Source organism: Chiloscyllium plagiosum, unplaced genomic scaffold (assembly GCF_037043375.1).
Source record: "Chiloscyllium plagiosum isolate Xiang-an unplaced genomic scaffold, Cpla_swu_hap1 HiC_scaffold_23, whole genome shotgun sequence".
Classification (NCBI taxonomy): domain Eukaryota; kingdom Metazoa; phylum Chordata; class Chondrichthyes; order Orectolobiformes; family Hemiscylliidae; genus Chiloscyllium; species Chiloscyllium plagiosum.
The window spans coordinates 27,900,382-27,915,017 of NW_028270161.1; the positions used below are offsets into that span (position 1 = coordinate 27,900,382).

The following is a 14,636-nucleotide window of genomic DNA, read 5'->3' on the forward strand; positions in this document are numbered from 1 at the left end:
AAAGATTAATAGCCCATATTTAAACAGTGTGACAAGATTAAAAAAAATCATAGGCTGACTTAATTTTTTTAATAAAAATAAAGAACTGCAGATGCTGAAGACTTGAAACAAACAAAAACAGAAGTTTGACAAAGGTCTCTGGATTTGAAACAGTAACTTTGTATCTCTCCACAGAGCATATTGTTTTTGTTTCATTTTTTATATGGTTTTGTATGGTTACCAGAAGATCCAGCAAATAATATCTTAAATTCATATTCTGGATCTGAACATTTTTAGAAAAGCATTTATTATCTATCCTTGTAGCCCTGAAAAGATGTTTGCAAGCTTTATTTTAAAATAGTTGCAGTCTATGTTATAAAGGAGTCGACAGTACTGAGTTCTGAAATTCCAGAATTTTCATGGAACATTTTAAAACATAAAGAGATCTGTCAGTTTGTCTGTACTATCTTTAGATAAGAGCCACTCAGCTAGTTCCACTTTTGTCCTTTCCTTGTAGGCCCACAAATTTTCTCTTTAGATAGATAATTACCCAATTTCCTTTGAAAGCTGTGATTGAAACTGCCTTCACCACATTCAAGCAATCCTTTTCAGATCCTAACAACACATACTATAAATATATTTTCTCTCACTACTTCTGGTTCTTTTGCTATTCACATCAAATCAGTGTCCTTTGGGACTTGATCCTTCTACTAACAGAAACAATTTCTGTCTGTCTATCTATTTTGTCCAGACCCCTCACATTTTGAAGAAGTGTATTAAATATAGCCCCAGCTTCACCAATCTATATACATAATTGAAATCTTTCAATCACAGACAATTCTCAGAAATATCTTCTGCATTCTGCCCTGTGCCTTCATATCCCTCTTAAAATGTGTCTAAAATTGGGTCAGCTGAAGTGTTTCATGGAAGTTCACTATTACTACCTTGCTTCACTACTTTTTCAGGATTCTGGATGCTGTATTAACTACTTTCCCAACCTGCCATATCAATTTGATAAGATACATATATTTTCTTCTCCTGTAATCATTTTAAGAACTGTGAAATCTTGATCCTGTCATGGTGAAAGAATGGCATGTGTGCCCAAGCAAGGATTGTGTGATGTGGTGAGGAGTTTGATTAGATTACTTACAGTGTGGAAACAGGCCCTCCGAAGAGCAACCCACCCAGACCCATTCCCCTATTATGTTACCCTTTCACCTAACACTACAGGCAATTTAGCATGGCCAATTCACCTAACCGGCACATTTTTGGACTGTGGGAGGACACTGAGCACCCGGAGGAAACCCACGCAGACACAGGGAGAATGTCCAAACTCCACACACACAATTGCCTGAGGTGGGAAATGAACCTAGGTCTCTGGCGCTGTGAGGCAGCAGTGGTAACCACTGTGCCACCATGCTGCCCATGCTCTTCTTGTCCTTGGGGGGACACTCAGGGAGATAGTGAGGAAAGACATCAATTGGAGACTGGTATAGTTGAGAAAAGAAGCGAGTCAAACAGTCAGAGCAGGCAGGGACAAAGCAGAGAACAAAGTAGGACTGATAAATTAAACTGCATTTATTTCAATGCAAGGCCAAAACAGGGAAGACAGATGAACTCAGGGCATCGTTAGGAATATGGGACTGGGAAATTATAGTAATTACTGAAAAATGGCTCAGGGATAGACAGGACTGGCAGCTTAATGTTCCAGGATACAAATGCTACAGGAAGAACAGAAGGGAGGCAAGAGAGGAGGGGAAGTGGCGCTTTTGATAAAGTATAGCATTACAGCTGTACTGAGGGAGTATATTCCCAGAAGTACATCCAGGGATGTTATTTGGGTGGGAACTGAGAAATAAAAAAAAGATGATCACCTTATTTGGATTGTATTATTTGGATTGTATTATAGACTCCCTAATAGTCAACAGGAAATTGAGAAACAAATTTGTAAGGTGATCTCAGTTTTCTGTAGGAATAATAGGGTGGTTATGGTAGGGGATTTTAACTTTCCAAACATAGACTGGGACTGCCATAGCGTTAAGGATTTAGATGGAAAGGGATTTGCTCAGTGTGTACAAAGAAACTTTTCTGATTCAATATGTGGATGTATCTACTTACAAAAGGTGCAAAACTTGACCTACTCTTGGGAAATAAAGCAGAGCAGGTGACTGAGGTGTCAGTGGGGGAGCACTTGGGGACCAGCGACCATAATTCTATTAGTTTTAAAATAGTGATGGAAAAAGATAGACCAGATTTATACGTTGAAGTTCTAAATTGGAGGAAGGCTAATTTTGATGGTATTAGGCAAGAACTTTCAAAAGCTGATTGGGGACAGATTCGCAGGTAAAGAGACAGCTGGAAAATGGGAAGCCTTCAGAAATGAGATAACTTGAGTCCAGAGATAGTATATTCCAGTTAGGGTGAAAAGAAAGGCTGGTAGGTATAGGGAATGCTGGATGACTAGAGAAATTGAAGGTTTGGTTAAGAAAAAGAAGGAAGCATATGTCAGGTATAGACAAAATAGTGAATCCGTAGAAGATTATAAAGTCATTAGGTATATACTTAAGAGGGAAATCAGGAGGGTAAAAAGGGGACATGAGATACCTTTGGCAAATAGTGTTGAGGAGAACCCAAAGGATTTTTACAAATACATTAAGGACAAAAGGGTAACCAGGGAGAGAATAAGGACACTCAAAGATCAGCAAGGCAGCCTTTATGTGGAGCCACAGGACATGGGAGAGATACTAAATGAGTATTTTGCATCAGCTTTTACTGTGGAAAAGGATATGGAAGATACAGAATGTAGGAAAATAGGTGTTGACATCTTGAAAAATGTCCATTTGCAGAGGAGGAAGTGCTGGATGTCTTGAAATGCATAAAAGTAGATAAATCCCCAGGACCTGATCAGGTGTACCCTAGAACTCTGTAGGAAGCTAGAAAAGTGATTGCTGGATAGTCACAGTTGAGGTGCCCGAAGCCTGGAGGTTGGCTAACATGGTGCCACTATTTAAGGAGGATGGTAAGGACAAGCCAGGGAACTATAGACCAGTGAGCCTGACCTCGGTGGTGGGCAAGTTGTTGGAGGGAATCCTGAGGGTCAGGATGTACATGTATTTGGAAAGGCGAGGACTAATATGAGATAGTCAACATGCTTTGTGCATGGGAAATCATGTCTCACAAACTTGATTAAGCTTTTTGAAGAAGTAACAAAGAGGATTGATGAGGACAGAGCATTAGACATGATCTATATGGACTTCAATAAGGCGTTCGACAAGGTTCCCCATGGGAGACTGGTTAGCAAGGTTAGGTCTCATAGAATACAGGGAGAACTAGCCATTTGGATACAGAACTGGCTCGAAGGTAGAAGACAAGAGGGTGGTGGTGGAGGTTGTTTTTCAGACTGGAGGCCTGTGACCAGTGGAGTGCCACAAGGATCATTGCTGGGTCCACTACTTTTCATCATTTATATAAATGATTTGGATGTGAACAGAGGAGGAATAGTTAGTAAGTTTGCAGATGACACCAAAATTGGCACTGTAGTTGACAGCAAAGTAGGCCTCAGATTACAATGGGATTTGATCAGATGGGTCAATGGGCGGAGGAGTGGCAGTTGAAGTTAATTTAGATAAATGCGAGGTGCTACATTTTGGGAAAGCAAATCTTCGCAACACATATACACTTAATGGTAAGGTCTTAATGAGTGTTGCTGAACAAAGAGACCTTGGAGTGCAGGTTCATAGTTCCTTGACAGTAGAGTTGCAGGTAGATTAGATAGTGAAAGAGGAGTTTGGTATGCTTTTTTTTATTGGTCAGAGTATTAAGTACAGGAGTTGGGAGGTCATGTTGCGCCTGTACAGGACATTGGTTAGGCCACTTTTGGAAAATTGCATGCAATTCTGATCTCCTTCCTATTGAAAGGATGTTGTGAAACTTGAAATGGTTCAGAAAAAAACATAGAACATAGAAAAGTACAGCACAGAAAAGGCCCTTTGGTGGATGTGTTGTGCCAAGGTTTAATCCTAATGTAAAATATAGTAACTTAACCTACGCACCCCTCAACTCACTGCTATCCATGTACAAGTCTAGAAGTTGTTGAAATGTCCCCAATGACTCTGCTTCCACCACCACAGCAGGCAACGCATTCCATGCATTCACAACTCTCTGTGTAAAGAACCTACCTCTGATGTCTCCTTTACACCTTCCTCCTAATATCTTCAAACTATGACTCCTTGTACCAGTCAATCCTGCCCTGGGGAAAAGTCTCTGGCTATTGATTCTATCTATTCCACTCATTATTTGTACACCTCGATCAGGTCTCCTCTCTTCCTCCCTCTCCAGAGAGAAAAGTCCGAGCTTATTCAACCTTTCTTCGTAAGGCAAGCCCTCCAGTCCAGGCAGCATCCTGGTAAACCTTCTTTGCATCCTCTCCAAAGCCTCTGTATCTTTCAATCATTACTGCCTTCATAGAAAAAAGGCACTGGAACGTTATCCATATTCACTTCTGTTATGGACGAGGCCAGACCCTCTCAAAACATTTCAAGATGATAGCCCAGACCCAAACTTTTCTACTTGTTTTAAGCAGATGTGGTGTGGATATTCTAGGAGTGATGCAGCTAGTCAAATCACTCAGTTTTAAACCAAATAGAGTTTATTTACCCACGAACAAAAGAAAACTGAATTTAAAATAACGTAACTATTTGAAAACCCAACCAACATGAAAATGCGACTCAAAGAGCTTTTCTGATTTCCTGCAACATCCCCAAACACATACTTGGCAAAAAATGTAAATTCAAACACAGGTGACAGAGAGACACAGAGAGAGACTCTGGAAGAGATAATGGGCAATATAGGTTGGCTTTGGAAGATTTTCACTATGCCACTCGGTCAACTCATGAATGAATTTTTAAAAATTGAACATATGTTATCTTTGCTAGTAGTTAGTATTTTTCACATTTTTCTGTTGTCCGCATACTCTGGGATCAATATATATTAAAAATTGGGGTGTTATTGAATCTGCCATAATCCTATAACTTGAATAAATATGAATTTATTTTATGTCTCTTTTTTTGTCTTTTAGATCTCAGTGAGAGGCTTCCGGTCATTAGGAATTGGCTGCAGTGATATTGAACATCTTGTAATCAATGATATGGCAACTCTTACTAACAGCTGTATCACAGTAAGTGTATTCTATAAACAGACAAATATCCATACTAATTTAATTGTTCATTATTTTCATCAAGTTTTTTGTAAGACTTGAAATTATTTGAATTTTAAAGAATATTTGCTCCAAATATTTTTAGTAATTGAATGAACTGTGAAAAGTATTCTCCCTGTCTCTATCTTTTTCTCTTTCTCTCTCTCTGTCCTACAAAGCCTCAGGCTCATAGGGTGAGTGCCAGTCTTCTCTCCATTATCTTCATTCTGGCTTTGATGACTTCATGACTGTTGTTGCTCTCCTTTGTTTTGTGAACAGTGCATTTCTGAGCTATTCCTTACATTTGTTGTTTCCTTTTTCACACAGCTGCTATGTTAATGATTAGAATGGCACTTAAAATGCAGTTTTAGCATATCAATTGAGAACTTGAAATAAGAATTTTTTGCTTCCCATGCCAGTTTATTCAGTTCAGACTGTCTTATTTATTGCCTTAACAATGGATTTTGTAGCAGGTTAGGTTTTGATATAATATTTTAAATCTTGGGGGAATACACGTAAACTGTCATCCCCTTTAATTACTTGTGGATGCAATAAAGCGCAATTTCCACCTTCTGTACACCTTCTCCCAGGGTATTGCTAAACCTCCTGGATGTGACCTAACTCCAATAGCTCACAATTTACAAATATTACAAGTTTTAAAAATATGTTTTAACAACTTTCATACTTCCACAATGAATGATTAATTACAAATTACTCTATCCTTTTAAATCAGATAGCTCTGAATTTTCTTGTACACTTTGATGCATTGATGCAAAATGGGAAACTTAGAAATAGGATTCAAATATAAGCGGATCTCATTTCTACCCTTTTTGCTTACTACTGAAATTTGGGTGGGGTAGCTGATTGCAGCACTGCCATTTCAGCAGTTTAGACATTTTAGTAGTATTGAAATGATAGAATGACATCATACACATGAATTTCTATAATTTCCACAGACTCCAATTTCACACAATCATCTGAGCACAGATCAACTATCCATAAACCCTTTCCAGTGTCCATCTAAGTGAATAGCGTTTCAGGCTGCAGTGGGGTACCAGTGTGAAATAGCCCATGGTTGATTCTGTTATGAACCAGGCTAGACTCCCTCAAAACATTTCAAGAAGGTAGCCCAGACCCCAATGTTGGTAGTTGTTTTAAGCAGGTGTAGTGTGGATATTCCAGGGGTGATGTAGTTGGCCAAACCACTTGGTTTTAAACAAAACAGAATTTATTTGCACACAAACAATAGAAAACTGAATTTAGGATAACTTAACCTACCTGAAAACCCAAATGACTTTATCGCAACTTAATGTTGCAAGTATTTGGAACAGTATTATCTCCTAATGGCCGAATGGTATTATCATTGGACTGTTAATCCAGAGACCTAGATTATGTTCTGGGAACCTGGGTTCAAATCTCGCCATGGCAGATGGTGGAATCTTAATTCAGTTTTAAAAACTGGAATTAAGAGTCAAATGATGACTGTGAATCCACTGCCAATTGTTGGAAAAAACCTATCTGGTTCAGTAATGTCCTTTGGGGAAGGAAGCTATCATCCTTAACTAGTCTGGCCTACATATGATTCCAGACCCACAGCAATGTGGTTGACTCAACTGCCGTCTGGGCAATTAGGGTTGGGCAATAAATGCTGCCTACCCAGCATCCCATGAAGAATAAACACCAACTTGGCAAAAAAATGTAAAATCAAACATAAGTTCTTATGGGAGAGATGACAGAGAGAGTGAATTAGCATGGTGCTGTTTCTTTGACCAGCAGCTCAAACAGCCTGCTTGCTAAAACAAAAGCAAAACCAAAACCCTGAACTAGGAGAGTTGGTCACTCCTCTTTTCTTGTACAAAGAAATAGCTTAAAGGCTTTTTCAAGTAGATATTTCCAGACCAATTGGAACCTCTGCATTTATGACCCGTTTTGAGAAAGGACAACTTAACGTTGTTAAAGGAGCAGCATCATCTCAATTTGATTTGATTTATTGTTGTCACATGAAATGAGATGCAGTGAAAAGTAATGTTTGCGTGCTTTCCAGACAAATCATACCTTGCATAAATGCATCAGGGAAATAGAACAGAATGCAGAATATAGTATGACATCTACAAAGAAGCTGCAGAGAGAAATCAACTCTAATGAGAGGTCTGTTCATAAATCTGATAACAATGGAGAAGAAGCTGTTCTTGAATCCTTTCGTATGTGTTTTCAGACTTGTGTATCTTCTGCTCGATGGAAGAGGGTGGAGAAGAGAATAACCGGTCATAGTTTTAGAATAACGAGTAGCAGATTTAAATCAGAGATTAGGAGTGTTCTGGATCTGTGGAATTCAGTAGCCCAGAGTGAGGTAGATGCTGGGATTTAAGAAGGGATGGACCTCTAATTAGTAATGGATTTAAGTGTTATGTGGAGAGGGCAGGAAAGTGGAGTTGAAGCTGAAGTGAGATTATCCATAATTATATCAAATGACAGAGTAGTTCCTAGTTCTTATGTTCTAATGTGGGCTCCCTGTGCTACAATAGCTTAGACCTCTGACGAGGAGCAACAATCTAATTCTTTAGATTGCCCCTTGACATTCAATGACATTACCACTACTAAATCCCCATTAACAATATCTGGAACTACCACTGATCAACAATTGAACTGGACTAACCAAGAACAAGTCAGATGTGAGGGATCTTTCAGGGAGTAACTCATCTTTTGACTCCCCAAAACCTTATCCACTATTTACAAGGCCCACATCAGGAGTGTGATGGAATATTCCCCACTTGTCTGGATGAGTGCAGCTGCAATAACACTTGAGAAGCTTGGCACTGTCCAAGACAAAGTAGCTCACTTGATTGATACATGGTCAAATATTAATTCCCTGATGCATAGTAGCAGTAGTGCATATCATGTATAAGACAAAAAAATTCATCAAAGCTCCTTCCAAACCCATGACTATCATGTAGAAGGACAAAGTCAAGAGATACACGGGGCCACCATCTCCTGCAGACATTTTTGAAAAAAAAACAGTCACTCATGGAATCTTTTGTTGTAGTCTGGGCAGCATGTATTATGTATTCTTGTTTGCCTTAGAGTCATTGGGATGTACATAATGGAAACAGATCCTTCAGTCCAACTTGTCTGTGCTGACCAGATATTCTACATTAATCTAATCTCATTTGCCAGTATATGGCCAATGTCCATCTAATCCTTTCTGGTATATATATCCATCCAGATGCCTTTTAAATGTTGTAAATGTACCAGCCTCCACCACTTCCCTTGGTAGCTCATTCCATACATGCTCGTAAGGTCCCTTTTAAATCTTTCCTATCTCACAGCGCCAGAGACCGGGGTTCAATTCCTGCCTCAGGTGACTGACTGTGTGGAGTTTGCACATTCTCCCCCTGTCTGCGTGGGTTTCCTCCGGGTGCTCCGGTTTCCTCCCACAATCCAAAAATGTGCAGGTCAGGTGAATTGGCCATGCTAAATTGACCGTAGTGTTAGGTGAAGGCATAAATGTAGGAGAATGGGTCTGGGTGGGTTACGCTTTGGCGGGTCAGTGTGGACTTGTTGGGCCAAAGGGCCTGTTTCCACACTGTAAGTAATCTAATCTAATCTAATCTTAAACCTATGCCCTTTAGTTTAGAAATCCCCTACCCTGGGGAAAAGATCTTGACTTTATAAGGTCACCACGCATCTTCTGATGCTTCAGGGAAAATAGCCCCAGCCCAATCAGCCTCTTCCCATAGCTCAAACCCTCCAAACCCAACAACTTGGTTCTTTAAATCCTTTGAGCCCTTTCATGTTTAACAACATCTTTCCTATTGAAGGGAGAACAGAATTGAATGCAGTATTCTAAAAGCAGCCTAATCAATGCCCTGTACAGTAATAATGTGACCTTTCAACTCCAGTGCACTGACCAATGGTACTAAACGCCTTCTTCACTACCCTGCCTACCTGCAACTCTGCTTTCAAGGAACAATGAATCTCTTTGTTCGACAACTCATCATCTTTGGTATTCTAAGGTCATCGAGTTTTAGTTGCTGACTTTATCAGAAGGCAATCAATAGTACATCCGCTACTTTCTGACTCTTGCAGAACACTCTTTCAAATCTCCTGCATGGGAAGAACTCATGTTAACCGAATGAAGAATATGTCCAAAAACATATGGAAGATCCTATAAGCTGGTGTGAACTATGTTGAACTGAGCTTCAGGACACCGACATCAGCACCAAATGAGGATCTATTGGCCCACAATCGAACTGAAGTCATCAGGAGTAGAAGGGGGGAAGGTGTGTGTCTTAATGTTGATGGCCCAATCAAATGGCCAGCAGGCCTGAAGCCTCTGCAATCCCACTGAGAGAAGTGGGTATTGCTGAGGTAGTACGAGACTTTGGAGAAGTAAGATTTAAAATTGTTGATCATCAGGTGGAGATGGCCTCCCCTCCAGAAAGATCATTGAAATTATGGGGTTTGCCTTCCTGCCTGTAGACTATTTTTCATCCATGGAACTTCTGCCTCCAAAGATCCCCTGAACTGCTGCAGTTGGGCTATCTTCAAGAAGCGGCAGCCTCCTTACATCTTAACTTCTGTCCCACTAGCAACGAATGCTGGCAGCTGCATGAAGATCAGATTTAACCTGTTGCATGTTCTTCTCCCCATTAGCAACACTGTTGGAGTTATCCCTGTAGTTGAATGAGAGGTGATTCCTAAGTTTGGTATCTAATAAAACTGTAGACTGTTTCTTTAAATCTGCCTTCAAAGTTTCTGCCAGACCACTGGATGATGAATACTATTCGACTGAGGAAACATTCAAATTCTGTGCTGGCAAGTGATGGACCGTTATCTGTGATCAATACTTCCAGGAATCCCTGGATCGAAAGGATGTGTGCAGTTTTTCTATTGTTATCTGCCTGTGTGTTGGAGGTTGCTTCAACTGAGGTACTCAACAGGACATTAGATAATTATTTGAATAGAAACAATATGCAAAGCCACAAGAAAAAGGTGGGAGAATGGAAGTAATTTGTAATGCATATTGGGTAGCTTGTGTACATACAATGGCTAAATGGCCTCCTTTTGCACTGGAGCACCATGACCATAAATATGACAACTCTGCTGCAATAGAATATTTGGTTGGAAGATTGACTTGTGAAGTATTACTAAAAGTGACTAAATTCATAGCTTTGGATTACCCAAGCCTGGAAATTTGAATGCAGGGTTCTCTGCTGCCCCTTCCCCACACACACTTCATATGTACCAAATTCCTTTCAGTTGGGGCATGACTGTTTGCTATAACCCATGGGAAGAGTGTCTTGCAGCAGCATTGAAGTGGAGCAGTTTGGGGAGTGTATTCAACAGTGAAGCAATCTGGGAAGCGTGTCCCGCAGTTAGTCCTTGTTGAAAAAAAACAAAAATGACATCACAGAAAGTTTGTAAGTGCATTGTCTGTGCAGTCTCAGCTTCCAAGAGTGGAGACAGCAAGACCTGAAGGGAACACCTAGGCCCACAACCTTTGAAAAATCTGATGAAATTAGCATCAGCAAAAAACAGAGGTCTGATTGGTAGGAATTTGTTCTTTCTCCCCTAAAGAAAAAAGGAGCTAGCTACATAAATTGGTTAATGCTATTCTTAGGCTTCAACATGGTATGCTTATTAGTGGTAAAGTTAATATAATACATAAAAAGCAACATAGGTAAGTGAATAATAACTAAATGATTCATTCAAACTCATTAAAAATGCATATGGTGTGTCAAAGCTACAGTTTGTGGCATCTCAATATTACCATTGTATTCCAGGGCAAACATTATCTTGTTAAGTGTTTGAAGTCATCATAGAATAGAATCCCTACAGTGGAAACATTTGGCCCAACAGATTCACACTGATCCTCCGAAGAGTATCTCACCTAGACCCATTCCCCTACCCTATTACTCTACATTTCCCCAATTAATGCACTTAACCTACACATCCCTGGACACAATGGGCAATTTAGCATGGCCAATTCACCTAACCTGCATATCTTTGGAACGTGGGAGGACACTAGAACCCTCAGAGGAAATTCATGAGGAAATTCATTTGTGGGCGGCACGGTGGCACAGTGGTTAGCACTGCTGCCTCACAGCGCCTGAGACCCGGGTTCAATTCCCGCCTCAGGCGACTGACTGTGTGGAGTTTGCACGTTCTCCCCGTGTCTGCGTGGGTTTCCTCCGGGTGCTCCGGTTTCCTCCCACAGTCCAAAGATGTGCAGGGTCAGGTGAATTGGCCATGCTAAATTGCCCGTAGTGTTAGGTAAGGGGTAAATGTAGGGGTATGGGTGGGTTTCGCTTCGGCGGGTCGGTGTGGACTTGTTGGGCCGAAGGGCCTGTTTCCACACTGTAATATAATCTAATCTAATGTAATGTAATCTAAAAAGTCCATACGAACATCCACCTGAGGCTGGAATCGAACCCGGGTCACTGGCACTGTGAGGCAGCAGTGCTGACCACTGAGCCACTATGCCACCCAATGAGATAGATTAGCAAAATGACCATGGTACCACAGTAAAGAAAACTATTCAAGTGGGGGAGTCAAAAGTAATATAGTGGTAATAAGGGACAGCATAGACAGTGTATAAACACTAGTCTCTGCAGAGTCCAGATCGCTGTGCTGATGCTGGTGAAAAACTTTCAGTGGGAGGGGAAGCATCCAGTTCTTGTGGTTTATGTAATCACCAATGAAATGAATGAACTAGGCATCAAATTAAGAAGCAGAACCTGTGCCATGAGCTTAGAGTAAACAAAGATAGACAGATGAATGTGTGGCTGAAAGACTGGTGTGAGAGGAGTGGGTTCCAGTTAGTGAGGCACTGGCACCAATACTGGGCAAAGTGGAATCTGTACTTTTGGGATGGTCTGCACCTGAACCATACTGGGTCTAATGTTCTTGTGAACAATGTAGGGAAGTATTTTAAACTGAAGAGGTTTAAACTAAATACTGGGGCAAAGGTCCAAATTTGGGAAGTTTTAGTGAATCAAAGTATGGAAAAAAGACAACGGGGAAGGTCTTAATGTACTAATTATAAACAGTGGCAGAAAGGGACAGATAATTCAGATAAACTAGAGATTTGTAAAACAATAAAATGACTACATTTAAGGCACTGTATTTGAATGCATGTTGCAGATGAACTAGGAGTACAAATTGAGAAAAGTAAGTATGATCTAGTGGCCATTACTGAGACATAGCTGCAGAATAACCTAGATTGGGTGTTGAATATTGAAGGAAATGGGACATTTAGGAAGGACAAGAAGCTAGGAGATGATGATGGAGCAGTTTTGCTATTCAAAGATGACGTTAGCACAATAGAGAGATGACCTTAATTCAGTAAAGCAGGATACAGAAAGAATCTTGTTACCTCTGATTACATCGGGATCTTGATCAGGTGGGCCAATGGGCTGAGAAGTGGCAGATGGAGTTCAATTCAGATAAATGTGAGGTGCTGCATTTTGAGAAATCAAATCTTAGCAGGGCTTATACACTTGATGGTAAGGTCCTAGGAAATGTTACTGAACAGAGAGACCTTGGAGTGCAGGTTCATAGCTCCTTGAAAGTGGGGGCTCAGGTAGATAGGATAGTGAAGAAGGCATTTGGTATGTTTACCTTTGTTGGTTAGAGTATTGAGTACAGGAGTAAGGAGATCATGTTCTGGCTGTACAGGACATTGGTTAGGCCATGTTGGAATATTGCGTGCAATTCTGGTCTCCTTCCTGTCGGAAAGATGTTGTGAAACTTGAAAGGGTTCAGAAAAGATTTACAAGGATGTTGCCAGGGGTGGAGCTATTGGGAGAGGTTGAAGACCTTATAGAGGTTTATAAAATCATGAGAGGCATGGATAGGATAAATCCCCTTTCCCTGGGGTTTGGGGTGTCCAGAACTAGAGGACATAGTTTTCAGGTGAGAGGGGAAAGATATAAAAGAGACCTAAGGGCCAGCCTTTTCATGCAGAGAGTGGTAAGTGTATGGAATCAGCTGCCAGAGGAAGTGGTGGAGGCTAGTACAATTGCAACATTTAAAAGGCATATAGATGGGTACGTGAATAGGAAGGGTTTGGAAGGATATGGGCCAGATGCTGGCAGGTGGGACTAGATTGGGTTGGGATATCTAGTCGACGTGGACGAGTTGGACCAAAGGATCTGTTTCGGTGCTGTATATCTCTATAACTCTATGACTGTATGAGAAATCATAAAGGCAAGGGATCACTTGTGTGCAGACCTCTTTACAGCAACCAGGTAGTAGGACAGGCTATCAAGGAAGAAATAATATAAGCCTGTCAAAAGCATACAAATCTTTTCACTGTGCCTGGGTACACGTGACAATAAATTCAATTCAACAATTATCATGTTAACCTACATATGGACTGGAAAAGTCAGAAGGGAAAAAGCAATCTAGATGAGGAATTTTGGGGCAATTTCTTAGGCACCAACCAGACAGTAGGGTATACCAGACCTGGTTTTGACCAATGAAATAAGAGTGATTGAAAGCGCCCCTGTGTAGCAGCAATAACAGTACGATTGAATTTTGCATACAATTTAAGGAAGAGAACTGTGGGTCTGTGATGACTATCTTGATTTTAAGCAAAAGCAATTATGAGGGCATGAAAGCAGAGCTAAAGAAAGTGAACTAACACTTTAGGTTAATGGATTGGCCAATAGAAACACAGTGGCAAACATTTTAAGAGGATATTCCAGAAAGCGCAGAATAGATACATTCCATCAAATAAGGAAAATTCTAAGAGATGCACTGCCATCTGTAATTTACTAATAAAATCAAAGATTGTAACAAGGTGATTGATGATTGGACAGAACATTAAAATAAAATAAAGGTGATGGAAAAGGTGAATAGGAGCAAATTAGCCAAAAATATAAAAGCAGATAGGAAACGTTTCTTCAGATATTAAAAAGAAAAGAATGAACAAAGTATTGGTCCTCTTGAAAATGAGTCTGGGAATTAGTAATGGTGGATAAAAAGAAGGCAGATGAATTAAACAGATAGTTTCCTTCGGTCCTCACTAGGGTCAATATAAGTAACACCCCAGAATGTTTTTCAGGCTGGTAGAATGTCATGAGTGGTGTGTCACCGGGGTTGGTTTTGGAGCCTCAACTCTTTACAATTTATATAAATGATACGGATGAAGGGACCATAGGTATGGTAACTAAATTTGCTTATGACACAAAGGTCGGAAAATGAGTTGTGAAGAGAGGATATAAGGAGTCTACAAAGGGTTATAGATACAATGCTGTAAGGCTCAATGAATTTTCTCTGAAACCTCAAACCTTTTTTCCCTCAGGTGCTCAGAAAAAAATGAGTAAATTCCGGTCCTTCCAAAATCTGGGGATGATCACACATTACCAAAAGAATTTTGGATTTCTTACAAAGAAAACCAGTTAATATGTAGCCCTCAACCATTTGCAGTGCATATTCAGCCCATGCGGGGATAGATATT

At 40.3% G+C, this 14,636-nt stretch overlaps 1 protein-coding gene across 3 annotated transcripts in view; it reads left to right on the plus strand.

The window, feature by feature from the left end:
- fbxl13 (F-box and leucine-rich repeat protein 13) overlaps positions 1 to 14,636 on the plus strand; it is a 317,084-nt gene that overhangs the window by 198,765 nt on the left and 103,683 nt on the right. For all 3 annotated transcript variants that reach the window (XM_087999504.1, XM_087999505.1, XM_087999506.1), the window contains exon 15: positions 5,057 to 5,155. In XM_087999504.1, coding sequence (XP_087855630.1) covers positions 5,057 to 5,155 — 99 coding nt within the window. The remainder of the gene's footprint in view (positions 1 to 5,056; positions 5,156 to 14,636) is intronic.